The sequence below is a fragment of the Battus philenor genome, unplaced genomic scaffold (genome assembly GCF_028537555.1).
Source record: "Battus philenor isolate CCGP_79_NKW_IND1 unplaced genomic scaffold, ilBatPhil1.0.hap1 SCAF_7, whole genome shotgun sequence".
Taxonomy (NCBI): domain Eukaryota; kingdom Metazoa; phylum Arthropoda; class Insecta; order Lepidoptera; family Papilionidae; genus Battus; species Battus philenor.
In genome coordinates this window covers 8,401,891-8,423,521 of record NW_027181737.1, presented here as the reverse complement: position 1 = coordinate 8,423,521, position 21,631 = coordinate 8,401,891, and the positions used below count along the sequence as shown (strand labels likewise).

The 21,631-nt window shown below is 31.9% G+C and overlaps 2 protein-coding genes across 2 annotated transcripts in view; one reads left to right on the top strand and one right to left on the bottom strand.

Annotated features, from left to right (window-relative positions):
* LOC137930858 (uncharacterized) lies at positions 1-12,337 on the top strand. The gene is made up of 5 exons (XM_068774194.1): positions 1-196; positions 4,326-4,426; positions 8,977-9,051; positions 9,581-9,703; positions 11,900-12,337. The coding sequence occupies exons 1-5, from the start codon at positions 1-3 to the stop codon at positions 12,335-12,337; spliced, it is 933 nt and encodes a 310-aa protein (XP_068630295.1).
* An 8,324-nt stretch (positions 12,338-20,661) lies between these two features.
* sif (still life) overlaps positions 20,662-21,631 on the bottom strand; it is an 80,006-nt gene continuing 79,036 nt past the window's right edge. Inside the window, exon 42 of the mRNA XM_068774191.1 lies at positions 20,662-20,935. Within this exon, the coding sequence (XP_068630292.1) occupies positions 20,757-20,935 (179 nt within the window). The 3' untranslated portion in view covers positions 20,662-20,756. The remainder of the gene's footprint in view (positions 20,936-21,631) is intronic.

The following is a 21,631-nucleotide window of genomic DNA, read 5'->3' as shown; positions in this document are numbered from 1 at the left end:
ATGGACTGCTGCAACTACGGCGAGTTCCGCCCAGCGCACGGGCAGTACGCGGGCGCCGGTTGGGACGGCTACGGCTACGGCTACGCGCTGCCTTACGCACACACCTACTACGCGCCACACGACCCCTACGCACGCTACTACCGCTACGACTATCAGGCGTCGCACGCGCATCACAATGAGCATGCCATGCCTATGGGTCTGTATCTCAGTCAGGTGAAATTGTGGTATGTAGCGGCTCAAGCCGATACTCCCTTGATTGTCCTTGTGCTTCCCTACCTTAAAAGAGTTTATAAGTTAAGCTCCTTCTACACTTTAGCACCTAGAACCCGCGCAATGCAAATGCTACATGGGCCGTAGTGCAGGCCAGGTCCAATAAAACTGTATTACTTTTCTTTGTGATACTTTTTGTTTTTCAATTTTAGTCAGAACTGAAAATTCTCTTCTACTAGCTGGAATATTTAATTTTTTTGTTATTCTATTCCTCTCATTTTATTTATGATTAGAGCTTAATATTTATGACTAATTGGCGGCGTATTTGTTAGACTGATACTATTAGTTATTATTATGTTATTAGTACTTAATATAATTACAAATGTCTTCGGTAGTAGTCCAGTGCTTACGAACGTATTATGAACATAATATGAATGTAATAGTATAGCTTATTTACTCTTAATTATGGATTGACAATTTTTTTTCCTAATATTCCCATTTTTTTCTCTTCTTTGAGCTCTATGATTATAATAATGATAGGCTGACATTGTTTTTATTATTGTTGTTTTTCCGGATGCCGTTTGAACGAACCATTTCTACAACATGCACTATTTTTTAAAATCTGATTAGTCTCTTTTATTATTTCAGTACTATTTCGAAACACAACTTAACGTTTGCTAAGTTACCAGAGTTCCCTTTCTAATAAACAACTGTGAAAACTTTAAAAAAGTTTAGAGGTTTCAAGTTGGTTCGTTGTTTTGTTTTGCCTTTACCATTATTTATGTTAAAACGATAAGTTAAGAATACTTTAGTGTAAATATTTTCTAATTTTAGAAAACTAAGAATTTATTTTTTAAGTATTCTATTATAGTTATAATTTTCAAGTATTTCTTCTTATTTTCTTGAACTGTTCCGCATATATACAAAGGAATTAAATATAATGAGAAGTAACACAAAAAAGTAAAAATTAATCATTATGCTTTTCGTTCAAGTATTACACTTTTCATTTATCTGATACCACATTCTCTCGATCGAATCAAAAAGTTTATGTTTTGTCGCATAATTATTTTGTAATAAATTTTGTGTAATAATTTTTACGCTTAAATTTACGTACTTTTTAAATACGTATGTGATTAGGAAATATAATAGCTATTAATATATATAGCTGAAAGTAAATGTCTTGATGGATATATTTTAGCGTGTTAAGTTTTTAGCTGCAGGATAATTAAATTATAATCATGATTACCGGGTGCTGATGTATTGCTATTCGGTCTTAATGTACACAAGTGGTTTGCAGTTTGTTTACCAATACGACAGAGATCGGAATCCGCACGCGGCGCGGCGACATTCTGAACAATGAAGAATGAAGTAAGAATTAATGTTTACGTTTGGGCGGATTTCTCCGCGTCTACGTCACGTGTCGATGCCGGAGGATGAGGGGTGGGACGGAGGAAGGGGGGGGGGGAAGTTCGCTCTACAGGTGGTCCCCTCCCCCCGTTGCGATTGATTGCCCACACAGCGCTGGCTTGCGCCGCCACTCTACATATTGACCGGGGTACTAACGCCCGCGTCGACCGTCGCCTGCAACTTCGTGCTTACACTACGTATCGCAGGCGGCATCCCAGTCGGTTATCGACGGTTACTATGCGGATGTATACTTAGAAATTTGACGAAGAATTTTTATGTACTGCATACATACGTGCCCCTTAAACGACTTACTCTTTACAACGGAGACATTGACTTTCATTTTTAGTCGCATTCTAGAAGGACACGATACTTCTTATTGTAAAATAAAAATTACATTTTTTAACGCCGTTATATACTATAAAACGATATAAATAGCTATAATTAATAAATTCACAATACAAAACAATTAAAAAACAGCTGTTTTGAACGATTGAATAAGTATAAAAATGCGAATAATTTTTTATAAAATAATTCTGCATTCGCCACTACAAATGATCGCAAAAAAGTTATAATTTGAAGGCCTTCAAGGGGAAAGCAGTTAGAAGCCGGCTTTAAAAGGCACTCTGAATAAAATAAAAGTTTAAAAGTCAAACGACGCAAAGTGGGATAAACAGCGTAATGAATGAATATGGAGATAAGATCCTTTAACACGCAATTTAATTCGAGCGCGACATTAAGCGATTTGTATTTCAATTTAAATCGTTAAGTCTTTTGCAGACGTCAATGTGATATCACCGTCATGAGCAATTAACTTATGAATTATTTTAACTTTTTTTTATTTACGACAGCAATACTCAGATTAATAAATGAAAGTTTACAATAAAAACGTTTTTTTAATAATAGTAATATTACGTTAACGCTTAGTGAAGTATATTTGTTTAGTTAATAAAAAGTAATTTAAAAGCACAATTAACATACAAGTCTCCTTAAAGAGATTTTAATGGAGCAATATTCTAGTTATAAATAATGATACAACCTTTATTCAACGCAAATGCTCAATGTATAATCCATTCACAATTACTGGTAATGTCTGACATCTCGAACTTATCTTTCCGCTGCTGCTTGTGTTATTTACAGTTCTGTGGTACTTAATCACAGACAGTACTTTTAAACTATTATTTAATTTAATTATTAATTTCTTTTTGGGCTGAGTTTCTATGTTTTTTTTCTGTTTTTGTTTATCTTATTTTGTATTAGGCAGGAAAAACCGCTTTCAAAACTATACCTTCGCCCATGGTATATTTTTTTTTCACAAATTAATTACCGCGTTGTTTCTATACAAGCTGATTGAATATAGGTTTGAAAGAATAAAGGGGTAAACGTATAGCACATTTGCTGTCAATTGTGCTCAATTGATGCATGGTACACTAAATCTAAAACAAATTTTTGAAATAATAAATAACTACTAATGCGTAAAAAGCGTTTTCCAAATTCGGATTACTACATGACTTTGTACGGCCAGAAGTTATTGGCTTGACAAATTTCAGAGTGCTCATTTTATACAGTCATTGGAAAAATTTGTAAAAGCTTTAATGCTTTTTGCTGACAAATACTTTATATGAGAGCTATGTTTTATATGTATTATGGAAAACATGCATAATTAACAGATAATGCAATAATTAATAATAGCAACAATGTAATAATGTAAATGTTGCAGTATTCAAATAACTAGTAATCACGAATTAGTTTATTTTTGGATTTGCATGAGAAATGACGATGAAACTGATATTCCAATAATTTTCTACCGAATTTGAATTAGTAATTGCAAACATATTTTAACGAAATACATACCTTAAAATGTAAATATCTGTTAGTTTTTGAATGTAGTCGGTAAATTGTCTTTACTACTTTAAGTGTTACAATCAAGTAGCATTTTTACAAGCAAAAAGTGCATGGGATAAAAATTAAAGCTGTGGTTTATCTGTCCCAATGTTTAAGCACAGCGCCTGCATAATAATTAATATTGCGTAGCCCATATTGACACGAGTCTGTATATTCCAAACAATAATTTGAGATATTCATAAACGGTATATATCAAAAGAATTTGTTCGTTTGTTCAACTGTACTATATCAAATTAAGTAGTCTGTTTTCGCAAATTATTGGCATTTTTTTATTTAATTACTGTACACCAGAATATTTAAGTTAAGAATATTTTTACATTTATTTTGGAAAATATAAATAGAAATATATCGTTTGTGTCGATTAGTTTAAGTTTTAAGTTGTTTTTTGTTCAAAGAGTTCAAAACGTAGTACCAGCATAATATTTTTAATTATCTGTGCCCCTACTTACTGCTAAGTTCAACGACATGAAAAAAATAATCACTATAATGCTAAACACAAATTTAAGAAACGGCCTGTCCTATTTGGTTATTTTTTTCATACATCTCGACGAATGTTCTTTCCGTGAGAAAAAATAAATAACATCCGTGGAAAATTGTAAAAAAAAACATTTTTTGCACATGTCAACCACAAAGTAAATTAAAATAACAAAGGGCGGATGTAATTTAAAAAACAAATACTGATATTTGATACTAATATATTGTAATAAAGTTTAATTTATTTTTCTGATGAGTTTTGTAATTTTTTTACAGTACTTAGTCTGTCTTGCCAGCCAGTAATAAATAAAACTTGACTTTACATATAACAGATTATGGCGCGTACGCTTCCAAGGAGTCACGCGTCCGCAGGACGTCACGCAGAGAACAGCGTCCGCACCTTCCCGCGCATCACCTCTCTCTTCCGCCAACGGTAAGTTACATTTTTTTTTTTACAAATAGCTGCCATCTGAAGGTAGGAAAGGATTATTTTAAGTTTTACAAAATTAAATAAAAATAAATCGTAAAAATAATTCAACTTTTTATTCAATCAAATGATGGTAAAAAATTTCGTTTATTTTTCACATCATGGATTTTGAGTTTTAAGAGTGGAATCTATTCGATTGGCTTGGTATGAATATCTTATGATCCACAAAAAAATATCTATATAAATCGCATAATCGGAACTGATTATTAATCATAGAATTTCGCGATGTTGCGATGTTTGTAAAATTATCAAAGATAACTAAACATAGAACATAGAATTAAGCTAACAGACGTTAAACAGCAAGAAGAACAAAATAGCAAATTGTAAAAAACTGCAAACTTCGGGGAACTTAAATGTGACAAGTTATATAAAATAACAATTAAAATCAAAATAAATCTTTTGCAATGCAATTACGGAAAATGTGGCGATCGAATAACCGATGGGCAAATGCTTGTAAATAATTATATGAGAATGCAAGATAATGCAAATAATTAAAGAAACAGGAACTACGGGAATATGAAGAATGAACTTGGAGTATGCCAATAAAAAATAAAAAAAATTGCTTAAATAAACGTCCCAGTCAAATTACAAGATCGAAGAAACGAGATGTCCCAAAAACAGGGCAAAAAATCTCTAAAATAAATTAGTGATATCGGTAATGCTGACATAACTTTATTCAAAAAAATACACTCGTGCGCTATTCTGAGATATATATGTATAAATAAAAATGTATCGCCAAATGGTTGCCAGGTGCAAAACTCGATGTCCAATTAGGTATATTTTTATTCATTTTTTTAATTCATATTAAAGATACAAGGAAGGTCTTTTTATACATGAAAAAAATGAAAGTTGTTAGGAAAATAATGCACTGCACAATTTTTGTCCATATAGTTTTTCCACGAGAAAAAATTAGAAACTATCTGTTCTATTGTATATCTTAAAGCGATACAATAAAAATATAATCAAATTAATACTAAAAACTTATTAATACATTAAAACAATAGATAACTCTGAAATGCGTGTCATTTAATTTAAAATACAATTGAAAAACTAAGTCAATTAACGGACATTAATACGCTCGACTCGTATATTTTAGTATATTTTAGTATATTTCATATTGTCTTACGGTTTTGTTATAGTACAGTGCCGCAGAAATTTATTTTATATTATAAAAAAGAGCTGTGCGGGCTATTTATAGCTTAAATGATTCCCTGAGAAATGAAATTAGTATTATAACGGTTGCTTCTAAAAAAATTAAATAGTTAAATTTCTTTTCAAGGGAGCAACTGTTGAATATCTGGCCGGCTCTTTACAGCACGTCAGCATTTAGAACCTATGGAAGCTTACTACTAATAAAGACGATTTAAATGTTCTTATAAATGCGCACTTGAATAAAAAATACTTTTCAATTCTTTAATTTAATTATTTTTTCTATTACAATAAAACAAGTCAAAAAATTTTATAAGTATGAAGTCTGTCGAGGCAGCTGTAATAAATCATTGACTTGGAGTCGGTTTCTTGTAGAACTGCCTAGTTGGATATCGTCGTAACATCTACGGTAACGTAAAAAACAGTACAATATAATAATCACTATATTTTGGTTTGACAAAACCATATCTCATAAAAGTATTAGGCTAATGAAAGGTAGTTTTATTAGCGTAGTCTGATGATGGCGACGCATACAAGCTTTTGCGCAGTTTTCTCTACATATTGTCTGCATCATATTGTTTATGTACAAGCGTTCTTACCAACTGTTGAGTTCTGTTTACTGTTTTACATGCGGGTAATTAAATAAAGTTGTTAATTATAAAAACAAAATTTAGTTTGTTAAAAAAATTAAATATAGATTCGTATAACGTTAATGCCAATGTTTGATTTTAATATTGCGGAGACTTTGTTATAGAGATTTTATACGTATATTTTAAATTGACTGTAACCAGTTTCTTATTTTTGTTCTAGCGGTAATTTTCCGATTAGTTTTAGTTTTAGAGACTTAAAAATTGGTGATTGAAATCCGTTTGGAAATTCGAATTTAACTGTTTTGAATTGGAATGATATTTATTGTTTTTTACACCTTTTTAGTCGCAGTACGTCCACTACTTTACATATGCCTCCTCCGTAAATTTAAATTAGAGCCGGTTGGAAGCAACCTGCAACCATCTTCTTTCGTCCGTCGGTGTCTAACTTGTGGGTAGTTCCCTTCATTCTTAGTAGTTCAGAACCTTGAGCCCACGGTGGTCATTATTTATTAGATTTGCTTATTAGATTGGGCATTTTTATCAAAATTAGATGGTGAACAAGACGGCACCAGGATTTGGTTGCAAGTGGTATCATTACGGCGTCGTATTACGCGACAAGCAGCACAAAGGCGCTAATGAGGGCGGCACAGGGTGGGCGGTGGAGAGAGGCGTGCGGGGTGCGACGGCCCATGAAAGCTGTCAGCGGTTGATTTTTCTGAGTGTCGTGGGCGCCGCGCTGATCGATAAGTCACGTGGTTCACGCCGCGCTCATGCCGCTCGATAGTTAGAACCTCCGCAAATCTCCCGACACTACTCTAACCTACACGTATGACTTGCTTTCGCTTACTTACTACAAACTCAATGATTATTTTAAATTATTTCTCTTTATGAATGTAAACTTAAATATTTAATATACATTTGTGGTCTTACTTTTCTTATGAAATTCCAAACTAAATATAATAGAAATAATTATATATTACATGGATACTTTAAATAACTAGACAAATTAACATAAGTTTTTACTAAAAACTTTAATTTATACGTTAAGTAACTTTAAAACTATTAACATGTATTAGCGTAACATTGAGACATAACCTATGCTCTGCGGTGTAAATGATTTAACGTAATTGTATTTTAATAATTATTGTAATGAATTTGAGTTTTTGTGTTATTACTTCTGGGAATTATGAAACAATCATACTGTTTATAAAACTAGAACAAAACATTTGCACTCACAAAGTTGCCGGTTAATTTAATCGGAGATATCGATTGAATAGAATTAATAGCATTTAAGAGTTATTGATCGAAATGTGCGGAATTTGGTATGTTGATATATATGTGGTTGATTGTAATGTACGCATTAAATATCATTTAAATAGAGCAACTGTTGAGTTTTTGGTCGGTGCTTATGAGCAGATCAGAGTTCTGAGCTGATGATATCTTACCACTACTTATAATTTTAAAATAACCGATTAAAATGCCTATTTCAATTAAGATATTTAAAATTTGTATTTGGAAAATGTGCGAGTAATTTAAACTTGTGAAATGGCTAATTAGTTTTCGAAGTTTGTTTTGGACGAAGCGTTTTTTTTTCGGCTGAAATTTGACGGATGCAGTTGCTGCAGCGTAGAAGTGCACGGGGAGTGACGGACATCGATCGGCGGCGCAACCGAGCGCACTGTCGCTTCACCCCTACTTCTCCCTAACCCACACACACCCTGCCGCACTTAAGGTTATCTAATACACAGCTGGTGACCGCGCATCTCTTTCTGTCTTCAAAAAATTTACATTGATATACACATATTATCTCATTCAAACACTCCGCACAACTACCTTTTTGTTTTATTACTTTAACGTTCCTAAAACATACAAAACATCACGACTGTGACTTGTAAGGAGTATACACGTTACTCAGAAGTACACCATTTGGTAAAAGTACTATGTATTTCTTGACGTAGTGCTCGTGCATCGTCACGTCATGTTACACGATATACAGGATGATAAGATATAAGTGTAAACGCTTCAGACAGGTGAATACGGATAATTTGTTAAAACGCTTTAAAGCTTTTATACCTATTTCCAAACATCCTGTATAAAGTGGTCAGTCTTAAATATGTCACATTAATTTTTTATTTATATTGTACATAATTATGTAAATATAAAGCAATATTGAAGGTTTTAAAAAATATGTCTAGAAGTTTAAGTTATTAGAAGTGCCGCTATTTCATCTCGAAGGATTTTCTTTAATTCAGCAAGTGTTTTAGAAGGGTTACAAAACCCGATAGATATACCCGTAAAATAACCCAAGGCAACAAATCAGAACTTCTTGTTGGACACCCAATGTCACGGCTCTGCGCCATGGTGTGGAAATATTTCTCGGACGATCTTCATGCTGGCATTATATATTTATTTTCTTTTCAACCGAAAGTCGTCCACTACTGAACAATGGCCTCCTCCCTAAATTTCCAAAAAGATCGCTTCAAAACGGCATGTGTTCAGTCTTTTCATGATTTTAACTAAGTCGCACCTTGTTAGTGAATGTCCTACGTTGCTCTTGCCATCACAATGATTAATATACCTAATTTACAAACAAGACAAATTTGTAACAGATACATAAATATATATACTCATATATAAATATGTCCATTTGTATATATAAATAAATATATATTTATACATGTATACATGTCTATATATTTATATATTGTGAACTTTAACATTATTTTAAATAAATTATCCAGCATTAATCTTTTTCAGCCCCCTTTAGAATGTGGAATAAATGGTCGCAGCGCCGGCTACTGCGAGCCGCCACATATGTGGCCGCACTATCAGGTAATTTTAGAACATACATTCAAACAAAATGGAAGGTTTTAAGATTGTTTTATGATCGTTTATGAGATAACAATTTGAATTTAAAGGAATCTTGTTGATATTGACTTGAAATTATATGAATGCATATTCTGTTTCTGTTTGGAGTTAACGGAATTTCCGGTCTCGCGGTTTCTGTTTCTGAGCATAAGCTGAAATAAACACTGATATCAATTTTAATGAATTAAAATACTTACATTTGTGTATATTACTTAAACGCTGAACAATTGTTGCCAGTAACTTACGAGCAACATCACTCCAGGATAACATTTCGAACATCTTAATTCAACTCGTACAGACGTTTGAGCGACATGACGACATATAAATTTGAACCTTATAGTTATTGGAGAGACCATCTTTCAATAGAGCATCTACTGTAAAATGTTGTGACTTCCCTGATATTGTAGATATGTGAACTTATCATGGTAAATAAATGGTTTGGACAAAATAGTTTCTTTAGCTTATATTCGATTTTTCATAAGTTTATTTGTAGATGGGAGTCCTGGGGGCAAATGGTTGGAATGGAGGCAACGCTGTCGGAGGAGTTTGGGCTTCCAGAGGCATGAGTTCAAGGGAGCAGATGCGGTACATGCCTTCCGACTGCCGAATGATAAAGGTTAATTCAAAATTTTTAATTTTTAGCAAATAATTACGCTATTAAAGATTATATTATAATTAAAAGGTAAAATACAATATAATGTAAAAATTCTGATATATTTGGTATTTTTACGTTTTACAAGTTTAGAAAAAATTATAGACTAATAATAAATAAAATTCAAACTTAAATGACTACAAGTTTGCCGATATGAATTTTGTTGATGATATCTATGTAAAAAAACTCCAACATGTATGTCAGGCTACAGAACCAGAGCTTGAAACCAATCCAGTTGTAAGAGTTAGTAAGAGAGACCCTATCTCTTTGAAACTGTTCACCGCTGCACTGGAAAATATCTTCAAGCTCATGAACTGGAGCGGGCTCGGCATCAATATAAACGGAGAGTACATCACTCACCTTCGGTTTGCCGATGATACATTCGTAATGGCTGAGACCTTTGAAGACCTGGGTACAACACTCGATTACCTCAGTAGAGCCTCCGGACAAGTAGGGCTTAAAATAAACATGGATAAGACGTAAGTGATGTCTAATATTCATGCCATGTCTAGTAAATAGTTGTCAGAGGTGCAACGCTAGAAGTTGTAGAAGACTATATAGACCTGGGACAAACTGTCCAGCTTGGTAAGTCCAACTTTGAGAAAGTGATCACTCGCCAAATCCAACTCGGATTAGCAGCGTTCAGGAAGCTCCGAAACCTCTTCTCGTCCAAAATACTGCAATATTTGAAGACGAAGGTCTTTGACCAATGTTTGTTGCCGGTGATGACTTATGGATTCGAGACGTGGTCACTTACGACGGGCCTTATAAAAAAGGTTGGTCAGCGAGCAATGGACACGGCTATTGGCTACTGGAGGTTGAATCTGTTGATTCGAAGAAGAACCAAGATTATTGACGTAGCTCGAAGAATTGCTCGTCTGAAGTTGTAGTGAGTGGTAAATATCGCTCGTGAAACAGATGGCAGTTGGGGGCGAAGGGTTTTTGACTGGCGACCACGAGACTTGGCGTGGGTAGGTGGGTAGGACGATATTGTTAGGGTCGGTGGATATCGCTGGATAAGGGTAACGAAGGACCGGTCGTCGTGCCGATCTTTGGGGGAGTTCTGTGCCTTGCAGTGGGCGTGCTAGGCTGAAAAGAAGAAGAAAAAGCATCATGTACCTACAAAAATAATATATGCTAAGAATTTTAATATTAGTAAGGATATGGAACAAAGGAAACCGATTAAAACTCACAAGTATAAAAAGAAGTACAGTTTGACTTGAATGTAGTGTTGTTAACTTGTAAATCAAAAAAATTACACATTATGCGCCACATTGCCAAACTATTAGCGCAGAATAAATCAATGTCTGAATGATGTGAAACCTCATTGAATTTACTTGCGCTGCGTTACATAAAAGCATTGCGTCTATAGTTGCTAGTTGCAAATGTTACATATAATAATGAGTGTGTCAATTTATTCGTTTCCGTTATTTGTTCTATTCCGAGTGTATAAACATTACCATAATCATAAAGACTGGAGGTAAAGGTAAGGCCTGAAGCTCAGCTACATTAAGATCTGATAAAAAAACTTTCTCTTTAAATCGGTACCTTATCTTTACGAATACATTGGCATCTTGAGTATCGGGCTGTGTGTATAATATGAATATTTTTTGGTGTTGTATAAAACATGTCGATTTTCTTAAACATAAAATAAAATTCGAAGGAGCTTTATCATTCCTTTTTTGTGTTTCGGTCTATTATCTTTCATACATGTACATAGTAATTATAACATTTGATTTAATTAATATTTTTCAGTCTAAAAATATATCCAAAATTCATATATATTTTTATCGGTTAATTTTTTTTATTTATTTTCAATGGTTACAGGCGTAAAACTTTTAATTGAGCAAATGTATATCTCATTTGTTTAAAAACATTTAAAGCTTTTACACATATTTCCAATCACCATGTGTGATCACTCTGAAATATGTTAAATATTCATGGATTAATTCTATAGGGATTCGACAGGCCAATAACTTCTTTCAATACAAAGCCTGCTGGGATGGATAGTAAATAATAATTAATTTTATTATGTAGTAGGATTTTTTACTACATATCATTATCGTTATTTCTTATATCTGAAATAATTTGGATATGGTGTACCAAACATTAATTGACAGCTACCTTATTTTCAGATAATCGGTGCTCTTTGAATTACAGAGTCCGCATATAAATCATCCGAACATGCTGTGTCCCCCGGAAGGACGGTCAACGCCTTATTCTGCGTATGAAGAAACGTTTTACGCCGGAGATAATGCAAAACATAGCAGCGCGGCCGAGTTGCCCGTTAGGAACATATCGCAGCCGGAGAGACCGGCACCGAAACGCGAGCGCGTCGTTAGTGATCCGCGTCAGACACCGCCGGAGGAAAAAAGACCGCCAGTAGTCCCTCTTCCTGCGTTTCAGCAAGCTTTTGGATCCACTGAGATCGGGAAGTTTGCGGAGGCGTTTAGTCGCGCCGAAGTAGCCAATGAAATTGAAGATGTCTCTAATGAGAATTTCGTTTACGAGTCGTTTCAAGACTGGGACGGTCCACTCGAGGCACAGTGGTCATCGCCACCTGCGCCGCGGGAAATAAAGTGCGAAGAGAACTATTGAAAGACGTCTTCACTGATGACACGTCTAGGTGTAACGCCATAGATAATTTAGACAATTTGTAGTTCCACCACCATGTTGCCAAAAGTAGTTCGACGTCGATTGTAATAATCGATGTCGTAGAACTAGGATGTGATAACAAATTTTTTAACATGTACGAAATACGATCAAGAGATAAATAGTGGTGTGACATTGAATTCATATACATAATATTATATTACAATATATAGTAGAATATTAATTAGTTATTCCCTTTGACTAGTTTTAGAATTACCTAGGGAAACCAAAGTTACGTGGGAGGTAGATAACAGTAGGTGGGTACTTGTGCAAGGATATAAAAAGTCAAAAGAATCATTATTCAATGTGCCTTTATTCGGAGAGCCCGGCCGCTCATCGCGCGGCGTCCCCTGCCCGCCCCATGTCTCTGGATATGAAATCAAATAATTACAATAGCAATCATAGGGACCAACGTTTAGACAAATATACACGACCCTGTCGCGTCAATAATCTGTACGCAATAAGCTCAACGAAATCGAATGTTACCAGGGAATTAAACGAAATTTATAAAAACCTAGCTAAATTACATTATGATAGAAAACTTAAATCACAAATAGAGATTTCAAAATTCGCAAACTATTAGATAGAAATATACCTGTAAACTCTTGAAATTACATAATCATTGTACATGTGTATTAACATCTATAAATAATTGCATTTGGTGATACCCAAGTAAAAACTGTCCGCAACAATAAATAACAACAATAAATATGTCAATAACATCGGCAGTCTATATTCTATGAGGTTCGAATATATAATGTAATGTGTAAGAAATCTATTTTACAATAGAACTTTGTCTCGATTTTATTTTTCCTACGGTTTCTATCATTAATATAATGGGGGCTCCGAAAGACGTGGCGGTAAATGTAAAAACAAAAATTTTCAAAATGAAAGAAGTCGCCTAAGCGTATTTAGGTAGTTAAAATTCATACATATTAACAGTTTCTTTTGAAAGTAATGATTCATAATTGAATCATTAGGGGCCAACCGCGTTCATGTAATGAATATGGTGACATTTTTTCTCATTTTATAAAAAAACTTGATTTTCTCAAAATTTTGTAATAAATTTCCTTTTTTTTAATAGTATCTAAAAAGTAAAAGGAGTATATTGCAGAAATGTAGTATTTCCGTTTTATTTGAAATCTGTGATAAATTTGTTGAAATCTTTGGTGTTATATACATTAATATTGTAATCAATTTCATTCTAATTTGGTTTCCGAAGATTTCTGTAACCAACATTACCAACGAAATTTTAATTTGAAATACGAAAAGCATATTTCGCATTTCTCTTTCCTAGCATTACCTTGAGATTGTTGTAAAATCAAATGCGGTTAAATAAAAAACCCCCATTAAATATCTTTCGTAATTCTAATATTCGCTATAGGGCTTTTAATATTAAGTAAAATAAATTTACCAAAAACTTCCAATGGTCTTCATTTCATAGAGAAATTCATAATTGTTAGAGATTGTGCAAATTCTTCGGACAAAACAGCAAAATTAATGGAGTGCCTTATGTAATTAATAATATGAAGTTAGGTGGATGAATTTTATTCTAGCATAATTCCATGGAACACCATATAGATAATAGAAAATGGTTTCAACTTCTTTTGAGCCGATTATTTCAATAATAGGTAGATAAGTAATAAACTTTCCGTACGATAAATATGTAACAACAAACATTGAATATATATTTAATAAAAATAGATAATCATTACGATTTCGTCTATACATTAGGTATTTAATAGTTCTTTGTTATCATATAAAAATAGTTTGATTTGAGTGAATGTTTATAGAGTTTATCTATTAAGATAGTCAATAAATTATACTTGAACAAATAATTTTAGTGGGCTTTCATTGATGCAAAGGCTTGTTAATTTATTTATACTTTGCAGAGTCACTGTGTAGCTAGACAAATTCTCATTTAGTATGAAGTATTAACGTGTAACTTAAACGAAACCAACACAATAACGTATAGCGTAGTCCCATATAAATCCAAGCTACTATACCCGTGTTATTTCTTAGATAGCCTTATGTTTCTTAATTTCGTATGCTTAAGGTGCTTTATGTAACCGAGATTAGAAAATAATGCACGAAGATTTTAGTTCGTTGAGAAATATTCCAAATGGATGTTTTCAAAACATTATTTAATATATTTACCTATGTTCAATTATGTTTTTAATTACTTAGGGAAAAATGTATATTTATTAGAATATATTGAGTAAACTTTGTACTTTATTTTTTGTCGGCATTAAATTTAAAAGTATTCTGTGCCACAATAATTATGTATATATAATATACATTTCCATAGATAGACCTATTGTTATTTATTTAAGTACTAGGATTTATGTTTTCCTTTGTAGAGATATGTACAGGTAACGTATTATAAATTTAAATTTGTATTTTTCCTTACTGTAGAGCTTCCCTTTTAACTCCATTTTCTTAATCTTAGTCTCTGAGGCGTAGCGTGAGTGCGTACAGGCGAATTTTGCCACCATCTTAGTATAGGTATATTATTTCAAAAGCGGTACTGTAATTTGAAAATACTTAAGTATCATACATAATCTTTGTGTTTTACGTTTTACTATTTATGATAACTTCTTGAGATCGAAAGGAATAAGTTGTTAGTGACTGAGAATAAAACTAAAATGTTAATATCTGTATTCTTATTAAAAATAACACTAATGCTGCAATTTAAAACAATAAGTATTTGGATAGTAGTACCGTTAACTTCTTGTTCAATAGATATGACAGCCAGAAAGTAAGATAAAATATACACATAGCTACTAACTAAATTATTATTTTCTCAAAATTTTCTTCACTTTTGTGTAGCATTATTTAAATACGAGGTAGAATATCCTTTAGTTCAGTTTTTATATGAAGTTTCAATAGGCCAAGTTGGTTCACGTTATTTATTTTATTTGTCTATAAGTGCTACAAAAGTACGCAACGAAGTTGTTCCTGCGACTGCTATGATAATTTAAAAGGTTTTTTTTTGTATAATAAAGAATAGCAACAACTTCTGTTTAAACTTTCTCACAAAAGAATCTTTCTTAACCAAACCATCATCAAAAATAATTAAAAAATACTACTTGTCTTCACAAGTACTTTTTAAGTTACGTAACTTATAACGCCATCTATTTTCTGTTTTTTTAATTAGTAATATTTACAATACATTTATTTTTCGAGTTCACACTTTTACATCGATTGCCCTTGAGTTCAGACATTGTTCTGCAACATTCCATTCAATTACCAGTAATTGCCAAGAAACGAATACCCAACCTATTTTAGTTTTTCCAAAGCGACGGCAATGCCTTGCCAAGTAGTAAAATTATGTTTACGTCGCCATAGTCGCCTTGCACTTCACCATGAAATAAAATCCCATCGTAATCTATTGCTTTAAGCTGCTAAAATAACATTTCAATGATATGTTGATAAAGAGTTACCAAGGCGCATCTACGCTACGCCACTGTTTAATCTTGTCTACCCTCTGTGTATGTTGTGTTCATTAGTTGCTAATCAATTTTGTAGGAATATTTTCAAATATTAATACTAAATAAATAAAACGTATCTCTTTTGTCGCTATTATGATAGACTCGCAGTACAAAGTGAATTATTTACATAGAATTAGATTAATTTCTAAATATGGTGTTACTTTTTAATTTATTTTTTCATATTCATAAATTTTGAATGCGACCTTAGTGAGAATAGTTTTTCAGTTAATGATAATAATAAAAAAGTTTCGGACATTTTCGAAATCCCAAAATCTGAATGCATAGCTATAATTAATTGTAATGTAAATACTAAATGATGTTTTGAATGTTTTCCTCATATCAATCTAGCGAAACTGATTTAGTAGAGAATTGTAAGATTTGGAAATTGAAAACACTGAAATATTTGATTTATGAAAGTCGATGTACGGATTTAAATAAACACCTTTTACTTATGATCTGGTGTATTTTTTATTTCACCCACAATTAAAGTTATACTTTATACAAAAATTTTCTTAAAATTATACCATCATAATTGCTAAACCTTTTAAATATTTCAAAATTTTAAAATGTATTTTAAGGTAATACGTAAATTTTCATTATTAATTATCATCTACAATGTAAACAAACAACCTCGTCAAGATCTTCGGTGGACACTGGATCGGCATCCTATCGGAACTGTAACGCAATCGTCCTATCGCATATATGATGATTTTGATAATTTCCATTACTAAAAACAACAAATAAAATAGGTACATTGTTTTCATTATAATTATTATATGCCATTGAAAATTACATAAGTGAATAGAAAGTAACAAAGAGATATTAATAAAATTATTTTTTTAAAATAATGGCCAATCTTTTAAAAATATTTGCAATGGTGTTGAAATCATGAATTCTACACAAGTTTGATTAGCTTTATGAAAAATGTAAATAAATATTTTTTTATTTTTATGAAGCTACGTACAATGTCTTGTTTTTACCTGACAAAGAGTATTCCGTATTTCGTATGACTGCATTTTTAATGACTTTACAGGATATACATTTTCAGGTTCGGGGTCATGGTTTTCAGCGTCAATTTTTAAAATATCTTGTAATTGTAACAAACTGTTCCATGTTCAATTTATTATTTAAACAGCTCTCGAATACATAGAAGAATTAGTTAAAAGTCACTAGCACGTTTTGAATTTCATCTATGTAAATTTCGCGATGCTTGTAGTAATTTTGTGGTAGCAGACTGAATTTTAATTTTAGAAATGAGTTTTTATAACTGTAGATAATTGATACAAATTTGAAGCATAATTTGAACAAGTCATTGTTCTGCGTTAAAGTTTAATATTTGTTACTAAACTTGTCAAAACAAACAAGAAATAACCTATTATTATTCTATGATGTTTTGATACATTATATATATTTATACATTTTAACAGAAGACTTTGTTCTGGTTTTGTTTCTATATAAATTATCTAAAAAAAAATGATTAACATAAATATGATTAAATTATTTGGGGCCGAAGTGGTAATTGAAAAAATCCATAGTTACGTTTTATATTTATTCAGAAGCAATAAAAATTAAATTTTTCTATGTGTCACAAAATTGAACAAATAAACTTGGAAACCTATCGATATATTACACATAGATATATAGTAGAACATGTGTTAATCCACAAATAAAATAAGTATTGCAGGAAGCCACTGAAGACTGCTACAAAAAATATTTCATATAACAATATCATTTTCATCAAAATACTTTATTGAGTCTTGAAACAACCTGAAACACACGCGTGTTTATACACGTAAAGGCACTTTAAATACAGGTTTTTAATAGGCGGTTGAAAACGAAATCTTTAAAAATATTATAAGAAGTTTTTTCATAATAAAGTAATGTTTGGTTTATTGCATAAAATGGCCTTAATAAACCGTTATATTCATTCCTTTTTCAAGTACCCATTAAAGTATCTCGACAAGTATAAAGTCTTAATCAGATGTCATTAGAGTACATAAAAACAATGTAACATAGGTAAACATACTGCAAACGAAGAGTAAATTATAAAAGTACAATATCTATTAACATTAGTTACCTTCGTATTTTACTTCAATAAGTCTTTCTAAATATTCATTCATTTTCCTACATTATATTTCAAATGTCATTGAAGTATGAATACAATCGCAATTAATGAGCTTCTTCATTTATTTTTTCACTCATATTTGTTTATTTATTTTATTAATTAAATTTTCTTAGTATAACAATATCTATAAATTGAGTGTATAAGTTCGTAATTATTAAATTCGAATATTTTAACATATGTATATTAATAAACTGGTTTTATTTTAAATCACAAAAACAATCTTTAAACCATACGTAATATTCGAAATATAAATGCAATATTTGTGGCTTCGATAATAAATAATTACAATATCTACATATTAGTAATATATATGTTCAATAATTTTAAGTCACTGGAAATAATTAAAACTAAAATTCTTAGTTAAAATCGTGAAAAATCTGTGAAGGTGTATATGTATGTGTTTTTTCAATGATATGTCCACTCACAATCATTTTTAATTAAGTGTAATAATATATAACAAATAGTTCCATTAAGTACGCTGGTTAAACTTTTAGACAATTAGTGATTGCTAGTTTTTGTTTTAGCATTTTACTATATATAACATGAAATATTATGTTACAATTCAGACTAAAATGAACATATATTACGATATAATAATCGAAGCCTTTGTCCACTTCTAATGAGTTCATTACTATTAACATCAAAACATGCATCATATAGCATAAAAAATATCAATGATGCAGTAAAAATTATAAATGTCACAATCAATTAATTGCACTTTAACATTTGAGAGGTATTAATGTATATATCAAAGGAACTATATTCAATAACGTTGATTACATAAATTCAGGAGTACAAAACAAAATTTGTCTATTTGGTCATGGGAAATATATACAGTGTGATGTAGGTGCAGCTATTATAATATTAAATGAAACCTTAATATGAAAGGTTTAATACCTACCAAAGATACTAATTAAAATTGAACTTAAAATTGACTCCTTTTACATATTATAAGGTAAGATAAAGCAAAAGTTTTTCACAGATTTATTCACGATTTCAAACATCAGCGTGAATTTATTCCTAGATGAACTAAATATTAACTTTAAATATCATTCGGTGACGCTTTAAACATAATCTAGGAGACTCGTTACATCATTTGCCTAACCTATGATAGAACTTTCGAATTTGATCACGAAGAGAAATTATTATCAAAACTACCTAGTGTACTTTTCATAGGGTAAGTGCATTTTGAACTATAGGGAAGTGAAACTGTGTCGATCATGTGAAATGAAACGCACGTTGATTATAGCTAACTACTCCGACGATATATTTATTTATGTATAATGTTAACAGTGATTAGTAACAAGCACAGTTATTAAGGATACCTAATTTGGCACAAAGTCCATATAGAAATGTTAAAATGTCGAGCTCTCGCATACTCCTAAAACATAAAAATGTCTTAGAAGATCATGTGTGTGGAGATTATTTTAAAATTAACAGTAACGACGTTTATATTCATTTCAATTTTTAATATTTTTATATGGGTAAAGATAAATTTCTGCTATTTATTTTATTTAAAACATATTTCATCACTGCTAAATAATTTATAATTAAAAAAGGTCATAAACGTATTCAGATGAACAACACAAGTATTATGTGTTCAAAGATTAAGAGACCGCAGAATATTAAGTTTTAATTACGAACTATATTTGAAGTAACTAATGTAATGTAACTATTGTTACATTTTTGTTTCTCTATTGATATTGTCATTATTTGTAATTACAAGATCGACTTATACATGAAGATTCATTGTAGATCTAATATGTATAAATAAAACTTAATATCTATGACAATTATTTTAAAGTGTGATTCATAACGTTATATAAGAGCAGAGTTGGAGCTACATCACAAAAGATTATATGCCACAATTTGGTATTTTCTTGTCATATTATGAATACACACTCCTTTACTTCATATTACCTATAGCTTTATGTGCATCAATTTATCGAGACATTTTCATAATTCTGTTATTTTGATTAAATAAATAAATCAACATAATATTTCCACAAAGAGCGTTATGCAGTCTTTCTTTTATTAAATGTCATATATCAAAGTGGATATAAAAATAAACTTTGAGCTTTGTTTTATGGGATTGAAAGTGTTTAATAGAGCGACGATTTATTTAGCCGGCAATAATGTTTGGAAACAATTCTTCACGTAATGCGAAGCCTATGTATATTATATTCTAGAGAATTAAATAGTTTATTGACTATGTATTCTGTAAACAAACATTATTGCTAGGAACAAAAACAGAAAAAAACGCATATACATTTATAATAAAAACACATCTTCGTGAAATAGGAAATAATAGCATTCACTCTTTGAACAAAAGTTACCAGTAATACGCCAAGCATTATCAGATAAGCTAATAGCGTATAGAACAATTCCTACATCAATAATCGATTGCCATCGATAGAGAAATCTATCATACGATTTCTTGAGTGAAGCAGTCGACCCACGTTAAATTGTAATGACAGCTTGTTTATTAGACACAATCATCTGTACATATCATACGAAATTTATAGGAATAATAATCGTGGTAGAATAGACCAAATAATGCAATTTAAAGAAATCAATTGGATTTCATACTTAAAGTAAAATTTTGTAAGATCATTTTGATACCTTTATAGTTTAACCACAGTTTAACCACTATAGAACTGTGAAGGTGGGGATTAGATGAAGAATACATTTAAGGTGTTTTGTAAATGTCGAGGACGTAATGAATGAGGTTTAAAGGTGAGAGGGGTGGTTAGTGGCGATGGTCCGGGGCGAGCGACTTGCGGCTGGCCGAGAGGTGATGAGCGCGCGGCGCTGGGCGCTGTGAGCGCGGCAGGGTGGTGGGCGCGGAGGGCGCACCTGCCCCCACCCCCGCGCTCACGCCCACGCCCCCCTCACTCATCATGTCGCGCGGTTTCCACACGGGCGATCCTACAACACACCAAACACCAAACTCTTTCACAAATAATTTCTACGTCATCTCACGTTTGGAATTGTAAAATTTTACAACACGTACCGATCGCCAGGATATCGAGGAAAAAGAGTTGAATGTTTGATGAATGTTGTCGTAGGTTCGGCGCCCCGTTTGAAAACGTACAAGACTTCGCCCGAATTCGGTTCGAGGTGTGGGTTGGTATAACAGGATTAGGGTCAGTGGACGGCGGTATCGATGGTTATACTTTCGGAGGTCAACATTGTCATCGAACATTCAAATGATATTAAAAAGAAATCGACCGGTCAGTGTGTGGTGAGTGAAACGTTTTTTTTATCATTTTTTTTCAAATATCCACTACTATTACGATCATTATATCATAGTTTTACACCTAAAGTACTCCAATTGTTTTCATCGACTTAATGTTCATTATTTTTTGATAACTGTGCATTAGCAACTATAGATTATTCGATAAGAATACTGTGCATGGCTAAGTAAGCGCTATATGAATTTAGATATCCTTATTTTTCTACATTGTATTTCATTATAATGTAAAACGAGTATGTAGGTATTGAGGAAAATAGCCTATTTGATTAGTGTTGCCATTACAATATGATTTGCTACATTTGTATTAAGAATTAATTTCGTTTAAATGATTAGGCGCTTTTTGGAAACTACAATTACATGAATTCATG